The following is a 19,037-nucleotide window of genomic DNA, read 5'->3' as shown; positions in this document are numbered from 1 at the left end:
TGCAAGTGTGTGTGCATGGACTTTGCAGATGTATTTGTCACCTGTGCAGCACACAGTATTTGTTTTACAGTCCTTCTTTGCGGGGCAGAATTGGCATCTCCTCCTATTGCCTGCCCCAGCTGCAGACTCAGGTGGATCAGGACAAGGTTCAGCCCCCTCCTATTGCCTGCCCCTTACAACATTAAAAATGTCTACACTGTATTTCTGATCAATTTGATGGTATTTTAATGGATAAAAAAAGATGCTTTTCTTTCAAAAACAAGGACATTTCTAAGTGACCCCAAACTTTTGAACGGTAGTGTGTATCGTATCGTTTTGACAATATCGCAGTATAATCTTTGCACTAGCTACCTGCACCAAAACTCCAGTATTTGTCCTTCATAGTTTGTTTCTCTTTAAAAAGGGAGGCAATTTGTTTTTAGCACTTTTATTTCCATGACTCATCAAAACAAGTTTTCTCATCCTCTCTCTTGTCCCTCCGCAGCAGACATATGGTGAGCAATATGTTTGGAACATCGAATCGCAATAAAATCACTGTATCGAATCGCAATACATTTATCCTGAGTGACGCAGCGGTCTAAGGCACAGCATCGCAGTGCTAGGGGCGTCACTACAGACCAAGGGTTCAATCCCAGGCTGGATCACAACCAGCCGTGATCAGGAGTCCCATAGGGCGGCGCACAATTGGCCCAGTGTCGTCAGTGTTAGGGGAGGGTTTGGCCGGGGTAGGCCGTCATTGTAAATAAGAATTTGTTCTTAACTGACTTGCCTAGTTAAATAAAGGATGAAAAAATATATAAAAAAATACATATAGATTCGTGAGAATAGTGAGAATCGCAATACACATCATATTGGCTCCTAAGTATCTTAATAATATCATATTGTAAGGTCCCTGGCAATTCCCAGCCCTAGTTAACATATGGCTAATGTGGCTTATAATTAACAATGTGGCTCGCATGTGACTAATATGGCTAATAACTAACATGTGGCTAACAACTAACAGAGTAGCAAGCATGTGGCTAAAAACTATCATGTGGCTAATGTGGCTAATAACTATCATGTGGCTAATAACTATAATTTGGCTAATGTGGCTAATAACTCATTTTGCTAATGTGGCTAATAACTATCATGTGGCTAATGTGGCTAATAACTATAATGTGGTTAATGTGGCTAATAACTATCATGTGGCTAATGTGGCTAATAACTATCATGTGGCTAATGTGGCTTATAAAAAACAATGTGGCTAAATAGCTAACAATGTGGCTAATAGCAAAAAATGTGGCTAACATGTGGCTAACAGTATACATTATATAACTAATGGTTGCTACATTCACAGTGTAATGTTTCTGCTGGTTGAAGATAGACATCATGGCAGTGTTGGTCCATGTTAAAGATTACCTCTGCTTGTAATACTGTTGTTGTTTCCCTTCAGAGAATGACACTGACAGCCACTTCATAGCTTCGCCTACCCCCTCACTGCTGCACACACACACACACACGTATGCAACCGTGCACACGCCCCAATGCATGCATTAACCAGTGCATACACAGGCTCACACACACACACACACACACACACACACACACACACACACACACACACACACACACACACACACACACACACACACACACACACACACACACACACTGCCCTCTGTGGTCAGTGTGTGTATAGCTGCTGGTGTGTAGACTATAAAATGATATGACGCTGTTGCTGGGTTACAGTGCATTAATAAACATTGTATTCAGGGAGAAACAGAGAAACAGTTCTCTTTCTGAGTGGGGGAAGGGGAAGATGCAAAGGCAGTGTGTCTCTCTCGTTGTCAGTAGTCATAACGGTTTGATCAGAGATCGAAGGTCATATGCACACAAAATAATCTGCACACACATACACACACACACGCGCACGCACGCACACACTTTCACTCACGCAAACATGTGCATGCACACTACACGTACTGTACACCCTTGTACAAATGCAGTTGCTGCTTCTCCGGTGGATGTTGCCCTCAAGCTTAGCATAAAATGTTACTCCTCAATGGAAGAGATTTTCTGCTACTTTTGTATACCTTTTAGCCAGGAGTTCGGCGCCAGTAGGGCCCCGAAAAGTGAGTACCACGTCACATATGTGCAAATTTGTGCACCACGTCATTGCTGTCCCATTCACTCTACTGTGTGTGCATCTTGCTAGCGGTCACTCTAATTGCGAGGGGCTGAAGCTCATTGGTTGAACTCGAATTGCTAGGGGGCTGTCCCACGTGGGGGAAAATGTAGTGTAGGGAAAATAGCACAGCACAGCTTTCAAATTAGGGATTTCGTGGCTAATTGAGGTAAGCCAGTAACTCTGCTCACAGATTATGCATGTATGAACTACACATTGACACATCCAGCCCAAAGCGGGAGGTTTAAAAAAACAGTTAAATGTAACTAAATGGAATCGAAAATGTAATCTACGTAATCCCCAAAAGTAATTATTTATCAGGAGAGGGCCATAAACAGAAATGCTGTATACTCCAAGAAAGGTTAATATCTTACCATTCTGGTATTTTTTTTAAATAAATTGCTGAGGTGTAGTCTCCTTTTGAGGACACAAGCTCGAGTACACAGTACAAATATGATAGAAATAGGAAAATAGGAAAAAATTTATATGATTTATTTCCCATTCAACAAAACTGTATGAATAAGGCTTGAAACAATTTATATGCTTTCTAAATATAGTACAATCAAATGATAAAACAGCTAACTATGAGACTTCAACTTCCTTATAACTGTAAAATACATATTTGTATGTTTAGTGTCGGAGAAAAGGTCTCTCTTGATCAAAACGTCTGCCACCATCGCTGTGAACGTCTCACCGAGCTCTGTCGTGGCTTCCTGAACTCGTTACAAAATTGCCCTTCGTCTCATATTAATCTCGTCCGTCTTTAAAATCGCTGAATTATTTAAGGCTATAAATCGATCTCTGAATATGCTACAGTGATGAAGCCACTCTCTCCTGCTGCGCTACGATGTAAGGATTGCAGGCTTGTGCTTTGTCAGTGGCTGGGTCGTAGGGGGTTCAGCAAGGAGTTGATGGACAGTCGGAAGAGCGAATTCAATGGTAGGAGGGACATCCCAGCTTCAAGTAGTTTCAGATATAATATCCTACTTTACATAGTCTCAAAATCGGTTTATAAGTGGAAACTGTACATCTAAGACGTTAAAAATACTTAGTAGTCGCCAAAGTTCCGTAGCTTGTCTTTAGTTCGATTTATTGGCCTAGCTATTTTGTTAGCAAAGAAGTATGTAAAATATGTTGGTGTTGTGTCCAAAATAGCACAATTATACAACATACACACCCGTGCACACACAAGCACCCGTGCGCACACACACACACACACACACACACACACACACACACACACACACACACACACACACACACACACACACACACACACACACACACACACACACACACACACACACACACACAGGAAGATGCTGTGAGGAAGCACTGTGTGCTGGCTTCCCTTAACCCCCTGGCTGGCCTAGACTGCTATGACTGATACAGACAGACAGACAGGAGAGAGAGGGAGGTAGAGGAGAGAGAACGGTGGAGTGAGAGAAGAAGAGTCGGGGGAGGGAGAGAGAAAGAGAGTCACGATGACTGCTTCATCATTGTTACAAAACCAGAGCTGCAATACATCTTGTAGACCTGTGAAATCACACTCATTGGTTACAATGGTGACACACTTCAGATTATATTTGTAAATGATGAAAAAGGTTGTTATTTTGTGGGATTTGTTTACCATAAATATATTGACTGGTTAATTGTGCAAATCATGCACTCATGTTTCAAGTTTCAATGTCACGTGCACAAGTACAGTGAAAAGCCTTACCTGCAAGCTCTAAACCCAACAATGCAGTAACCAATAACAATGTAATACTAAAAATAACATAAGGTAGAACAAAAACATACGAGAAATAAAAATAAGAAATAAGATAACACGAGAAAGTAAGTAAGCTACAGTGTATTCGGAAAGTATTCAGACCCCTTGACTTTTTCCGCATTTTGTTACGTTACAGCCTTATTCTAAAATTGATTAAATCGTTTTTTTCCTCATCAATCTGCACACAATACCCCATAATGGCAAAGCAAAAATAGATTTTAGAAATGTTTGCTAATTTATAAAAATACCCTTTACTCAGTACTTTGTTGAAGCACCTTTGGCAGCGATTACAGCCTTGAGTCCTCTTGGGTATGTTGCTACAAGCTTAGCACACCTTTCTTCTCTGCAGATCCTCTCAAGCTCTGTCAGGTTGGATGGGGAGTGGCGCTGCACAGTTATTTACAGGTCTCTCCAGAGATGTTCCATCGGGTTCATTTCCGGGCTCTGTCTGGGCCACTCAAGGACATTCAGAGACTTCGCCCCCAGTCTGAGGTCCTGAGGTTTTCATCAAGAATCTCTCTGTACTTTGCTCTGTTCATCTTTCCCTCGATCCTGACTAGCCTCTCAGTCGCTACAGCTGAAAAACATCCCCACAGCATGATGCTGCCACCACCATGCTTCACCGTAGGGATGGTGCCAGGTTTCCTCCAGACGTGACGCTTGGCATTCAGGCCAAAGAGTTCAATCTTGATTTCATCAGACCAGAAAATCTTGTTTCTCATGGTCTGAGAGTCCTTTAGGTGCTTTTTGGCAAACTCCAAGCGGGCTCTCATGTGCCTTTTACTGAGGAGTGCTGCAGAGATGGTTGTCCTTTTGGAAGGTTCTCCCATCTGCACAGAGGAACTCTGGAGCTCTGTCAGAGTGACCATCGAATTCTTGGTCACCTCCCTGACCAAGGCCCTTCTCCCCCGATTACTCAGTTTGGCCAGGCGGCCAGCTCTAGGAAAAGTATTAAGAATGATGGAGGCCAGTGTGTTCTTGGGCACCTTCAATGCTGCAGAAATGGTTTGGTACCCTTCCCCAGATCTGTGCCTCGACACAATCCTGTCTTGGATCTCTATGGACACTTCCTTCAACCTCATGGCTTGGTGTTTTGCTCTGACATGCACGGTCAACTGTGAGACCTTATTTAGACAGGTGTGAGCCTTTCCAAATCATATCCAATCAATTGAATTTTCCACAGGTGGACTCTAATCAAGTAGAAACATCTCAAGGATGATCAATGGGGATAGGATGCACCTGAGCTCAATTTTGAGTCTCATAGCAAAGGGTCTGAATACTTATGTAAATAAGGTATTTCTGTTTTTTATTTGTAATATATTTGCAAAAGTCTCTGTAATCCTGTTTTCGATTGGTCATTATGGGGTATTGTGTGTAGATTGATGAGGATTCTTTTTTATTTATTAATCATTTTAGAATTAGGCTGTAACGTAACAAAATGTGGAAAAAGTCAAAAGGGGTCTGAATACTTTCCCGAATGCACTTGTACATAGTTCCAATACCACATGTACAATGAGCAGGGATACTGGAGCGATAGAGGTAAATATGTATAGGGGTAAGGTGACTAGGCATCAGGATATATGATAAACGGGAGTAGCAGCGGCGTATAGGACGTTTGTATGTGAGTGGGTGTGCGTGTGTGTAGAGTCAGTTCAAATGTGTGTGCATATTATGTGTGTGTGAGCAAATGACGAAGTGAGTGTTTCTGTGCGTGTGTTGGAGTGTCAGTGTGCGTGAGTGTGTAGGGCCCTGTGAGTGTGCGTCGAGACAAATAAAGTACAAGTCTGTGTAGACATCTTGTTAGCTATTAGTTAGCTATTTAGCAGCCTTGTGGCTTAGGGATAGAAGCTGTCCAGGAAGCTGTTGGTGTCAGACGCCGGTCAGCGTGGCGGCTGTGTTGTTGCCGACCCTCACCACTTTGGGCTCGGCCCGTCGGGAAGTCCCGGATCCGGTTGCAGAGGGAGGTGTTCAGTCCCAGGCTCCTGAGCTTAGTGATGAGCTTGGAGGGCATTATGGTGTTGAACGCTGAGCTGTAGTCAATGAACAGCATTCTCACGTAAGTGTTCCTCTTGTCCAGGTGTCCGTAGTGGATCAAGGGTTTCTGGGATGACGGAGTTGATGTGTGCCATAACCAGCCTCTCAAAGCACTTCGTGATTACAGATGTGAGAGCTACAGGGCGGTAGTCATTGTGTCTTGAAGCCTTCTAGCCTTGGGCCCAGCTATAGACGTTTGTAAGGGTCTGGGAAGGGTAAAAAGGTACATTACCATAATACAACCCACTCTGAAACATATAGCATGAGGCTTCCTTTTGTTGTTGCTGGTGAACATTTCGTTTGACATCCAGCAACTGCACTAAACCAAGGCAGGTGAATATTCCGTTTTATGTTCCACCCTAGCTCTGGTCCAGGGCGTTACATGCAGCATTTTACATCTCTGCGGTATAGTGTTGAAGATCTGCAAGGTGAACGTAACACCTTGGACCACAGCTCGTTCTGTCCCTCCTCTGCTAATGACACGACTCGCGGCTATAAGGGTTGTGTGTAAAGTTGAACGCAGTAGCGGTGCATAGAGTATGCAGCCGGGTTGTTTGTTGTTTCGTTGTCTCTGCGGAGGTAGAGTCATCCCGGTCGTACAGTGATATTCAACAGGCGTGATGTCACCAAGTGTGAGACACCGTGTGAACCTGGCCCTCCGCCACACGCACAGATGTGCTGTACCACGCACGCTCCTCGCGTCCCCCACTCACCACTCTCGGGTGATCGTGTGATACATCCTCTTCTTGTTCTCGAAGATGGTGGATAAATGAAGAGTTCACTCGGGCCGTTTGCCATTGGAAAGAATGGTCAGTTCCGGTCTGCTTAACAAGGTGGCTCTGCCATAGACACCAATGCAATAGCAGCTGGGTCTGGTCTCCTTAGTTCGATTGTCTTTCTTTGAACCAGAGAAAAACAGCGAGTAGGGTGTCTCGCTTCCTCTTCCGTCTCTGGTGTACTTACTTACCGCTCTCAGGTGGTCATGTGATCAACTGTACTGGGGCCATGGATTATTGCGCAATCGTTTTGTGATACAATATAAATGTACAATATTGAAGCCAGTGGCACTTATTGATGAGAGAGAGAGAGAGAGAGAGAGAGAGAGAGAGAGAGAGAGAGAGAGAGAGAGAGAGAGAGAGAGAGAGAGAGAGAGAGAGAGAGAGAGAGAGAGAGAGAGAGAGAGAGAGAGAGAGAGAGAGAGAGAGAGAGAGAGAGAGAGAGAGAGAGAGAGAGAGAGAGAGAGAGAGAGAGAGAGAGAGAGAGAGAGAGAGAGAGAGAGAGAGAGAGAGAGAGAGAGAGCATACTTAAGATATAACTAGCCCCCCGACACATAAACTACTGCAGCATAAATACTGGAGGCTGAGACAGGAGGGGTCGGGAGACACTGTGGCCCCGTCCGACGATACCCCCGGACAGGGCCAAACAGGTAGGATATAACCCCACCCACTTTGCCAAAGCACAGCCCCCACACCACTAGAGGGATATCTTCAACCACCAACTTACCATCCTGAGACAAGGCCGAGAATAGCCCACAAAGATCTCCGCCACGGCACAACCCAAGGGGGTGCGCCAACCCGGACAGGAAGATCACGTCAGTGACTCAACCCACTCAAGTGACGCACCCCTCCTAGGGGCGGCTTGGAAGAGCACCAGTAAGCCAGTGACTCAGCCCCTGTAATAGGGTTAGAGGCAGAGAATCCCAGTGAAGAGAGGGGAACCGACCAGGCAGAGACAGCAAGGGTGGGTCGTTGCTCCAGTGTCATAGGACCACTTGAGCATAGGACCAACTGAAGAGATGAGTCTTCAATAAAGACTTAAAGGTTGAGACTGAGTCTGCATCTCTCACATGGGTTGGCAGACCATTACATAAAAATGGAGCTCTATAGGAGAAAGCCCTGCCTCCAGCTGTTTGCTTAGAAATTCTAGGGACAGTAAGGAGGCCTACATCTTGTGACCGTAGCGTACGTGTAGGTATGTACGGCAGGACCAAATCGGAAAGATAGGTACGAGCAAGTCCATGTAATGCTTTGTAGATTAGCAGTAAAACCTTGCCTTAACAGGAAGCCAGTGTAGAGATGCTAGCACCGGAGTAATATGATCACATTTTTGGGTTTTAGTCAAGATTCTAGCAGCCGTGTTTAGCACTAACGGAAGTTTATTTAGTGCTTAATCCGGGTAGCCGGAAAGTAGAGCATTGCAGTAGTCTAACCTAGAAGTGACATAAGCATGGATAAGTTTTTCTGCATCATTTTTGGACAGAAAGTTTCTGATTTTTGCAATGTTATGTAGATGGGAAAAAGCTGTCCTTGAAACAGTCTTGATATGTTCGTCAAAAGAGAGATCAGGGTCCAGAGTAACGCCGAGGTCCTTCAGTTTTATTTGAGACGGCTGTACAACCATCAAGATTATTTGTCAGATTCAACAGAAGATCTCTTTGTTTGATCTTCTGATGACCGAGCAGCAGTGAGGGCGCTTCGATACTGCACGGTACTGTCTTTCCAAGCTAGTCAGAAGACTTCCAGTTTGGTGTAGTGCCATTTCCGTTCCAATTTACTGGAAGCTTGCTTCAGAGCTCGGGTATTTTCTGTATACCAGGGGGCTAGTTTCTTATGACAAGTGTTTTTTGTTTTTTGGGGTGCGAGGGTATTACGCAAGGTTAAATTGAGTTCCTCAGTTAGGTGGTTAACTTCTTATGGATACGTGAGACGGTCACTAGTGTAACCAGGAGGTGAGACCTCATTTAACACAGTAATTTCATCTGGATGAAGCCGTGTTTCAGTCAGGCCAATCACATCAAGATTATGATCAGTGATTAGTTCATTGACTATAACTGCCTTGAAGAAGTGAGGGATCTAACATTAAGTAGTACCCTATTTTGAGATGTGAGGTATCACGATCTCTTTCAGTAATGGCAGGAATGGAGGAGGTCTTTATTCCAGTGAGATTGCTAAGGCGAACACCTCGCCATGTTTAGTTTTGCCCAACCTAGGTCGAGGCACAGACACGGTCTCAATGGGGATAGCTGAGCTGACTACACTGACTGTGCTAGTGGCAGTAAGCTGGCAGGCTGGCTAACAGCCTGCTGCCTGGCCTGCACCCTATCTCATTGTGGAGCTAGAGGAGTTAGAGCCCTGTCTATGTTGGTAGATAAGATGAGAGCACCCCTCCAGCTAGGATAGAGTCCGTCACTCCTCAACAGGCCAGGCTTGGTCCTGAAAGAGGGCCAATTATCTACAAATTCTATCTTTTGGGAGGGGCAGAAAACAGTTTTCAACCAGCGATTGAGTTGTGAGACTCTGCTGTAGAGCTCATCACTCCCCCTAACTGGGACGGGGCCAGAGACAATTACTCGATGCCGACACATCTTTCTAGCTGATTTACAGGCTGAAGCTATGTTGCGCTTGGTGATCTCTGACTGTTTCATCCTAACATCATTGGTGCCGACGTAGATAACACTATCCCTATACTCTCTACACTCGCCATGAAATCACCTATATTAAAGAAAGGATAAAGACAATGAGTACGCAATGTAATACAGGCTTAACATGCTAGTCGATCGACTGGGACCTAATGCTTTCTCAACATTGCAATGTCACACTGTATTGGCTACATCCATCCGTCAATCCCCTATCAGCGCGCTCCAATAAAAAAAAACACTGCTTCATTTAGGTAATGGACATTTTCACTAAGAACCAAACCTAAGCAAATGGGCCATAACCGGGGAGGGACCTATCTGAACTTGTCCAATAAGAAATGCTCATTTTCATTTTCCGTTGCCAAACGTTTCGCTACGATTTGCCCTAATGAATAGGACCCATGACTTCTGCACGATGAGATGAGTCATTTTAGCCGCCTAGTGTGTCGTTCTACTAGCTGTCTGCAGTGTTCATAGACTGGTTACTTCAACCATTTTGTATCTTCTCTATAGTTCATAGTTACCTCAATTACCTCGACTAACCGGTGCCCCCGCACATTGACTCTGTACCGGTACCCCCTGTATAAGGCCTCGCTATTGTTATTTTACCACTGCTCTTTAATTATTAGTGTATTTTTTTCTTTCTTTTTTTCCCTTTAAACTGCATTATTGGTCAAGGGTTTGTAAGTAAGCACTTCAACTGTGAGGTCTACACCTGTTGTATTCGGCGCATGTGACAAATACAATTTGATTTGATTTGACATGGCCGGTGATGTTATGTAAAACTGTCTGTACATGGTTCAGTGGGTTGGGTTAGCGTCCCCCGTGATTATATGAGGAGAGCTCTTTCTCGCCGAGTCGCATGGACTGTGTTATTGCCTTCAGACACGAGAGAGAGAGAGGAAAGGGGGATACCTAGTCAGCTGCACAATTGGATGGGTTCAACCGAAATGTGTCTTCTGCATTTAACCCAACCCCTCTATTCCCCCTTGTGGCAGGCTTGAGACAGGGCAACACAGGTTGCACGAGGAACGTGTGTGTGTGTGTGCCTGCGTGTTGCCGGTGTGCACGTGTGCGGAAGTGTTTAACTGTATTGACAGGACCGTGTGTCCATCTGTGTGTGTGTATGTGTGTGTGTGCGTGCATGCTTGCTGTGCGTGTGTGCATGTGTGGGGTGGGGGGTGGGGGGGGGTTCTTAGTGGTGATAAGAATGTTCTGTTAGTATCTGGGTTTTGTATGTATGTGGGGAGTGCATACTGTACGGCTCTTTACAGCACAAATAAGCTCTGCCATTAGTCAGAGATATTTATGGCCTGCCCCACAGGCCTCGCTATCCCCTCTCTCTTTCTCTGTCTCTCTGTCTTTCTCTCTCTCTCTTGCTCTCTCTCTCTCTCTCTCTCTCTCTCTCTCTCTCTCTCTCTCTCTCTCTCTCTCTCTCTCTCCCCCTCTCTCTCACTTCCTCTCTGTCCCTCTTTCATCCATACACTCACTCTCTCTTTTTATCCATCTCTTTCTCTCCCTTACATTCTCTCCCTTACACTCTCTCTCTCCCCCTCTCTCTCCCCCTCTCTCCCTCTCTCTCTCCCCCTCTCTCTCTCTCCATCCTCTCTCTCAGGCTGGAATGGCATATTTTTAATGGCAGGCCAGCCTTCAACCAATATATTTAAAGGGAACAATCTGTGATTCAAAAAACAGCAAAGTCTTCCTAAAATTTATGTACTGTAGCAATTCCAGAATAGCCCTTTAATCGAATATTTTTTGTTTTACACATATGTGGGGAGAGTTTGAAAAAGTCCTGTTAAAAGAATCTCATCAACAGGATATATCGTTTCCTTGAATTCTGTGACGGGCAGATATGTGGCATATGGCAATTCATTTGATTGTTCTAGCCTGATTCATTCATTTCTTTTACTGTTTTCTCAGGTACTCTGCGTCATCTCTATCTTTGTTTCTAAACTTTTATTTTCTTTGTCTCTACCTCAGTCCCTGACTGAGCCCCCCCCCCCCCCACCGCTCTCTCTCTCTCTCTAGCTCTATCTTTGTCTATCTCTCTCTCTAGTTCTCTCTCTATCTCACCCCCCACCTCTCTCTCTCGTTCTCTCTCTATCTCACCCCCACCTCTCTCTCTCTCAGTGAAATTCAGTACACTTTATTGAAATGGCAAGTTAAATTACTTACATTGTCAAAGTATACATATAACACATAATGGTGGGACCAACAGCAATAAGGAATCAATACTAATAGTAGTAGTGGAAATGGGATTACCATTAACAGTAACTACAACAACAATATTTATAACAATACATTAAAGCAATAGTGGTAGACCAGTCTCAACATGACTGAGAAGCCCCTCTCTCTCTCTCTCTCTCTCTCGCTCTCTCTCTCCATACCACTCTCTCTATCCCACTCTCGCTTTCTCTCTCTGTCTCTCTGTCTCCCTCTGAACCACACTCTCTTTCTGTCCCGCTCTGCCCCTATCTCTCTACCTCTGCCTCTCTCTCTCTGTCCCGCTCTGCCCCTATCTCTCTATCGCTGCCTCTCTCTCTCTGCCCCGCTTTGCCCCTATCTCTCTATCTCTGCCTCGCTCTCTCTGTCCCACTCTGCTCCTATCTCTCTGTCTCTGCCGCTCTCTCTCTGTCCCGCTCTGCCGCTATCTCTCTATCGCTGCCTAGCTCTCTCTGTCTCTCAATAGAATGGCAGTGGTAGGCCGAAAGCCTCGCTCAACCTTTTACAGTGGTAACAAAGGGGCCCGTGTCTCTTTCACTGGGCTAAGTGCTTCACTCAATTGGCAATAAACTGTTGGCAAAACGAGCCCTGCAGCCCAGAATACTCTGTATGGTGTCTACAAAGCACTGGGATTAAGGACTCCCTTGGGAGTCGGGAGGAGTGAGAGAGAGAGAGAGAGAGAATGTGTGTGTGTGAATGGAGTCAGGGGTCCAGCTTGTGAAGAGTTAAATGGCTGTGTTTAACGTTCACTCTCTGAACACTGCCTCTGGTCAGCAGAACCTAGCAGGACCCCTGACTTTAGAATAGTTAACAATAGATATGATATGGGTCGTTAGAAAGCAGCGGATGAAACCAAGCTAGCTAGCACACAATTTGATTATGGCTTTGAAAACAGCGAAAGACAGACAGACAGGCAGGCAGACTCTATGCTGTGTCCATACTGTATACACTGCATGCTGGGTGTTAAGGTGGCTGCTGTGCCTCGTCTATAATGAATGGATGCCGGGAGGGAGGGAGGGAGGGAGGGAGGGAAGGTGAAAGGGGTCCCAGCCCAGCCCTCTCACCTGTCACATGTCTCTGGGGACGTCCTGGGAGTGTCCTGAACAGCTGAGTCACACTTTGACCCCACTCATGCTTACTGTATACAACAGGAGGCTGCTGAGTGGAGAAACTGGATGCATTCAACTGAAATGTGTCTTCCGCATTTAACCCTATCCCTCTGAGCATTCCCCCTGTGGCAGGCTAGAGACAGGGCAACACCGGTTGCGTGAGGAACGTGCGTGTGTGTGTGTGTGTGTGTGTGTGTGTGTGTGTGTGTGTGTGTGTGTGTGTGTGTGTGTGTGTGTGTGTGTGTGTGTGTGTGTGTGTGTGTGTGTGTGTGTGTGTGTGTGTGTGTGTGTGTGTGTGTGTGTGTAAATATTCTAATATGAATAATATGAATGGTCACTACTGTATAATAAATCATTAGTACGGCCCAACGCCCATAACGATCTATTGTTTTATTTTCCTCTCTCTCCCTCCCTCTCTCTCTCTCTGCAGGAAACGGTAGAACATGTCTTCCTCGTCATTTTCACTATCGAAACCTTTCTGAAGATTATCGCCTACGGTTTAGTGGCGCACCAGAATGCGTATGTGAGAAACGGATGGAACATGCTGGATTTTGTCATCGTCGTTGTCGGGTAGGTATCTCCAGTAGGTATCTCCAGTCTTCCTTACTCTCCAGCCGCTCATTCAACTGGAGTTCATCTGAAGGGCTAAAGCCATTTTCGATAGTATGGACTTCCTCAGTTCTAAGGTGTGGTGAAGTACTTCATTAAATAGTCTCGGAGTAGGAGTGCTGATCTAGGATCAGGTCCCGCCTGTCCATTCATTATAATTTACAAGTCAAATCTGACCCGAGAACAGTACTTATGCTCAGACACTGAGAAGCTTTATGAATACAGGCCCAGGGCTTTTCTTGTGTTTCAGTTTAGGTTTTGAATTTGAACTGCAGCTCCTCATTTGAGCCTGACTGTGTACTTGTTTGTGACAGTGGCTGAGTTGGACTGAGTTGGTTCATTCCCAAATAGCACCCTATTCCCTATATTGTGCACTACCTTTGACCCGGGCCCTGGTCAAAAGTAGTACACTCTTATATAGGGAAAGGGGTGCCATTCCGGACGTGTCCACTGTCGGTGGCCCAGTACTAATATGGACGGACCCTCATCCACTTACAGTATATGACCCAGAAAAGACATGGAGGATAAATCACAACTTTACCACCGCTGGAGTGACTCACCATCTCGCCATGTTCCATCGCTTCTCTCCCACCCTCACTTCCCTTTCTCTCTCATTCCATATTCTCTCTCTCCTTCTCCTCTTTCTCTCTCTTCCTTTCCTCTCTCTCTCTTTCTCCTTTCCTCCTCTTTAGCTTTCTCTTCCTCTCCCACCCTCCTCTCTTCCTCTCCTCTATCTCCCTCTCCTCTATCTCACTCCCTATCTCCCTATCTCTCTCCCTCCCTATCTCCCTATCTCTCTCCCTCTATCCCTCCCTATCTCCCTATCTCTCTCCCTCCCTCCCTGCCTCCCACTCTCTCCCTCCCTCCCTCTCTCCTCTAATACACACACAGTCCAGTGGGTAGCTAGGTCAGATCTGTGTCTGTATGCAGCATGTGGGTTGATCTGTCATGCAGTCCGATGCAGAGAGATGCATCCTGCTAGGATGACTGACTGACTGACTGACTACAGCACACGCATCGAAATCATCATAGAAACGGCACACTAAGATAACCCCTGTCGATATCCAAATATAGACGTGTCAATATCCTCACAACTGAACTGGACACACTAAAGTACTGCACGCAGGCCAAATGACTGCACATACTACACTACATGACCAAAAGTATGTGGACATCTGCTCGACGCACATCTCCTTCCAAAATCATGGGCATTAATATGGAGTTGGTCCTCCTCTTTGCTGCCATAGCAGCCTCCACTCTTCTGGGAAGGCTTTCCACTAGATGTTGGAACACTGCTGCCGGGACTTGCATCCAGTTAGCTACAAGAGCATCGGGCACTGATGTTGGGCGATTAGGCCTGGCTCGCAGTCGGCATTTGAATTCATCCCGAAGGTGTTCGATGGGGTTGAGGTCAGGGCTCTGTGCAGCCCAGTCTAGTTCTTCCACACCGGTCTCGACAAACCATTTCTGTATGGACCTCGCTTTGTGCATGGGGGAATTGTCATGATGAAACAGGAAATGGCCTTCCTGAAACTGTTGCCACAAAGTTGGAAGCGCAGAATTGTCTAGAATGTCATTGTATGCTGTAGCGTTAAGATTTCCCTTCACTGGAAGTAAGGGTCCTAGCCCGAACCATGAAAAACAGCCCCAGGCCATTATTCCTCTTCCACCAAACTTTACAGTTGACGCTATGCTTTTGGGCAGGTAGCGTTCTCCTGGCAACTGCCAAACCCAGATTCGTCCGTCAGAATGCCAGATGGGGAAGCGTGATTCATCACTCCAGAGAACGCGTTTCCACTGCTCCAGAGTCCAATGGCGGCGAGCTTTACACCACTCCAGCCAACGTGATCTTAGGCTTGTGTGCGGCTACTCGGCCATGGAAACTCATTTCATGAAGCTCCCGACAAACAGATCTTGTGCTGACGTTGCTTCCAGAGGCAGTTTGGAACTCGGTAGTGAGTGTTGCAACCGAGGACAGATGCGCTTCAGTACTCGGCTGTCCTGTTCTGTGAGCTTGTGTGGCCTACCACTTCGCGGCTGAGCCGTTGTTGCTCCTAGACAGCACTTACAGTTGAACAAGGGGCAGCTCTAGCAGGGCAGAAATTTGTTGGAGATTTATTGGAGAGGTGGCATCCTATGACGGTGCCACGTTGAAAGTCGCTGAGCTCTTCAGTAAGGCCATTCTACTGCCAATGTTTGTCTATGGAGATTGCCTGGCAGTGTACTCGATTTCATACACCCGTCAGCAACAGGTGTGGCTGAAATAGCCACACATTTTTGAAGGGGAGTACACATACCTTTGTATATATAGTGTATGTGATGTCAGATTAAATGATGGCTTCATTGGGATCTGTCATCATTATCATCATTATCAGACTTTTTAAAAAGTACTCTACAAGAAAGTACAGTTACAGTATAATAAAAGGGGCTCAGCATATACATTTGGTATTCTATTCTGATGGTATTATTTTCATATGAACTGATGAGTGAGCCATCAACCACCTCAGTGAGAGGCTGTCGGTTTTTCTACTCTGATTCAGTCCAACATCAGTTTGCTACAGCTGCTGCAGCAGCCTGTGTTTGTAGCCCTAAAGTAAAGCCCTCTACGGCCCTCCAGGCCTCTACTGGCAACTCCATTCAGCCCATTTAGTGCCTACTGCTGCCCAGTAGGTGAGGACTGGCTAACTGACTGGAACTAAACGTCTGCTTTTTTTTTTTTACAATAGGATGTTCATTGTTCACTCCATCCATAAACACTACTGTGTTTTTACCTGCTGTGTGTGTGTGTGTGTGTGTGTGTGTGTGTGTGTGTGTGTGTGTGTGTGTGTGTGTGTGTGTGTGTGTGTGTGTGTGTGTGTGTGTGTGTGTGTGTGTGTGTGTGTGTGTGTGTGTGTGTGTGTGAAAAGAAAAGATAATGGACCTAAATATATATTTATATAATCTTTGAGAACTAACAATCACCGAAACAAAAGCTAGACAGTCAGGGAGAATTGAACATTCCAAAACAATGAATTTAGCAATATTGATTTTGTTATTATGTTTGAGCAAAAGAACATTTCATTAGCCATGGCAAAATGTATAGAATTGCAGGAAATTGGCTTTAAAACTGCGAAATGTTCTCTCAGCTCCACAGCCCGCGGGAAGAAGGGGTGCTGAGGGTTCTGCAGCACCCCCTGAAAAATAATTTGCTAACAAATTATTAGCGGATCGATATTGCCATCTGTAGCACGGGCAAAAAATTATAATTAGTGCAGGGAAGCTTTTTAACCAGTCCAACTGTACGTTTCTTTAGAGTCTATTGTATTGGTCTGGGCCCGTATTTATAAAGTCTCGGAGTGGGACTGCTGATCTACTGTGTTTTGCCTTTTATATCACAATGAATAAGATTGCATGAACATGGGGAACCTGATCCTAGATCTGCACTCCTACTCCTACTCTGCGAGAGGAATATGGGCCCCGGATCCAATGCTCCAGTCCTTTTAACATGTTCTCTCTCTTTCTGTCGTAATTCAGTCCTGGAATGTTTGATCTGTAACATTCTCTTTCTGATGTGTTTCCTGTAACATGTTTTCCCTGGTTTTTCTCCACAGGCTGTTCAGTGTTGTCCTGGAGCTTTTGACCAAAGACTCTGTTGAGACGAAGGAGGAAGCGGAGGCGGGCGCGGCCGCGGCGGCGGCGGCGGCAGCGCTCCACCCCTCCGCCCACGGCCACGGGGGAAAGTCGGGCGGCTTCGACGTCAAAGCCCTCCGGGCCTTCCGTGTGCTGCGACCCCTTCGCCTGGTCTCAGGAGTGCCCAGTGAGTTACTGTTATCTGACCCTTCACCTTTGACCCCACAACAACACCAACCAGACCTAGGTTCAAATGCTGTTTGAGATCATTTCAAATACTTTATCTGGACTTGATTGAGCTTGCCTGACACCATGGAATAGAAGAATTACAAGGAGTGCGAACCCCATCCATCTGGCACTCCAGGCAGGCTAAAGTACATTTTAAATATTTCAAATAGTATATTAACCTAGGTCTGACACGAACACAGTGTTGTTGTGAGTGCTGCCTGATCCCTCACCTTTGACCCCCATGATGAAACATGCACAGCAACCTCCATTGACCTAGAGTATATAGGCTAACCTATGAAAGGCACTACATAACACCACACCAATAAATAACACTGCGGCAAACTGTGACCTGATTTTCATTTTTGTCATTTAGCAGAGCGACTTACAGTAAGTGCATTCCTCATAAGATAACTAGGTGGGACAACCACCTATCAGCAAAGTCAGATTCAGCGTGTTTAACAGTCACATGAACAGGGTTGCAGGTGTGATTGCATGGTACAGTTGAAATCTTACACGCAGGACAAAGTGAAATAAAATATTGAAAATGGTAATTAAACAATAAAAATAGAAATAGCACTATATACATCATAACAACTGTAGCAGTGATGAATGAATACATTTCCATTGGGGTGGCGGCTGAGTAAAGACTGTTGAAGTGGTGATTGGGAATGACCATAGGGGCAGCAGCATGACCATTGAGGTGGTGTGGGGACCAAGTGAAATAAAAACCATAAAAATTATATATATAAACTCAGGGAAAAAAGAAACGTTCTCTCACTGTCAACTGCGTTTATTTTCAGCAAACTTAACATGTGTAAATATTTGTATGAACATAACAAGATTCAACAACTGAGACATAAACTGAACAAGTTCCACAGACGTGCGACTAACAGAAATGGAATAATGTGTCCCTGAACAAAGGGGGGGTCAAAATCAAAAGTAACAGTCTGTTTCTGGTGTGGCCACCAGCTGCATTAAGTACTGTAGTGCATCTCCTCCTCATGGACTGCACCAGATTTGCCAGTTCATGCTGTGAGATGTTACTCCACTCTTCCACCAAGGCACCTGCAAGTTCCCGTACATTTCTGGGGGGGAATGGCCCTAGCCCTCACCTTCCGATCCAACAGGTCCCAGGCATGCTCAATGAGACTGAGATCCGCGCTCTTCGCTGGCCATGGCAGAACACTGACATTCCTGTCTTGCAGGAAATCACGCACAGAACGAGCAGTATGGCTGGTGGCATTGTCATGCTGGAGGGTCATGTCAGGATGAGCCTGCAGGAAGGGTACCACATGAGGGAGGAGGATGTCTTCCCTGTAACGCACACAGTTGAGATTACCTGCAATGACAACAAGCTCAGTCCCCATGATGCTGTGACACACCGCTCCAGACCATGACGGACCCTCCTCCAAATCGATCCCGCTCCAGAGTACAGGCCTCGGTGTAACGCTGATTCCTTCAATGATAAGCGCGAATCCGACCATCACCCCTGGTGAGACAAAACCGCAACTCGTCAGTGAAGAGCACTTTTTGCCAGTCCTGTCTGGTCCAGCGATGGTGGGTTTGTGCCCATAGGCAACGTTGTTGCCGGTGATGTCTGGTGAGGACCTGCCTTTATTGTCCTGGCCACATCTGCAGTCCTCATGCCTCCTTGCAGCATGCCTAAGGCACATTTACGCAGATGAGCAGGGACCCTTGGCATCTTTCTTCTGGTGTTTTTCAGAGTTAGCAGAAAGGCCTCTTTAGTGTTCTAAGTTTTCATAACTGTGACCTTAATTGCCTACTGTCTGTAAGTTGTTAGTGTCTTAATGACTGTTCCACAGGTGCATGTTCATTCATTGTTTATGGTTCATTGAACAAGCATGGGAAACA

The 19,037-nt window shown here is 45.7% G+C and overlaps 1 protein-coding gene across 4 annotated transcripts in view; it reads left to right on the top strand.

The window, feature by feature from the left end:
- The window catches only part of LOC139564067 (voltage-dependent L-type calcium channel subunit alpha-1D-like), a 116,783-nt gene that overhangs the window by 33,042 nt on the left and 64,704 nt on the right, over window positions 1-19,037 (top strand). For all 4 annotated transcript variants that reach the window (XM_071383291.1, XM_071383295.1, XM_071383287.1 and 1 more), the window contains exons 4-5: window positions 13,150-13,289; window positions 16,919-17,124. In XM_071383291.1, coding sequence (XP_071239392.1) covers window positions 13,150-13,289; window positions 16,919-17,124 — 346 coding nt within the window. The remainder of the gene's footprint in view (window positions 1-13,149; window positions 13,290-16,918; window positions 17,125-19,037) is intronic.

The sequence above is a fragment of the Salvelinus alpinus genome, chromosome 2 (assembly GCF_045679555.1).
Source record: "Salvelinus alpinus chromosome 2, SLU_Salpinus.1, whole genome shotgun sequence".
In the NCBI taxonomy this organism is placed as follows: Eukaryota; Metazoa; Chordata; class Actinopteri; order Salmoniformes; family Salmonidae; genus Salvelinus; species Salvelinus alpinus.
This window is presented reverse-complemented; position numbering and strand designations above follow the sequence as displayed.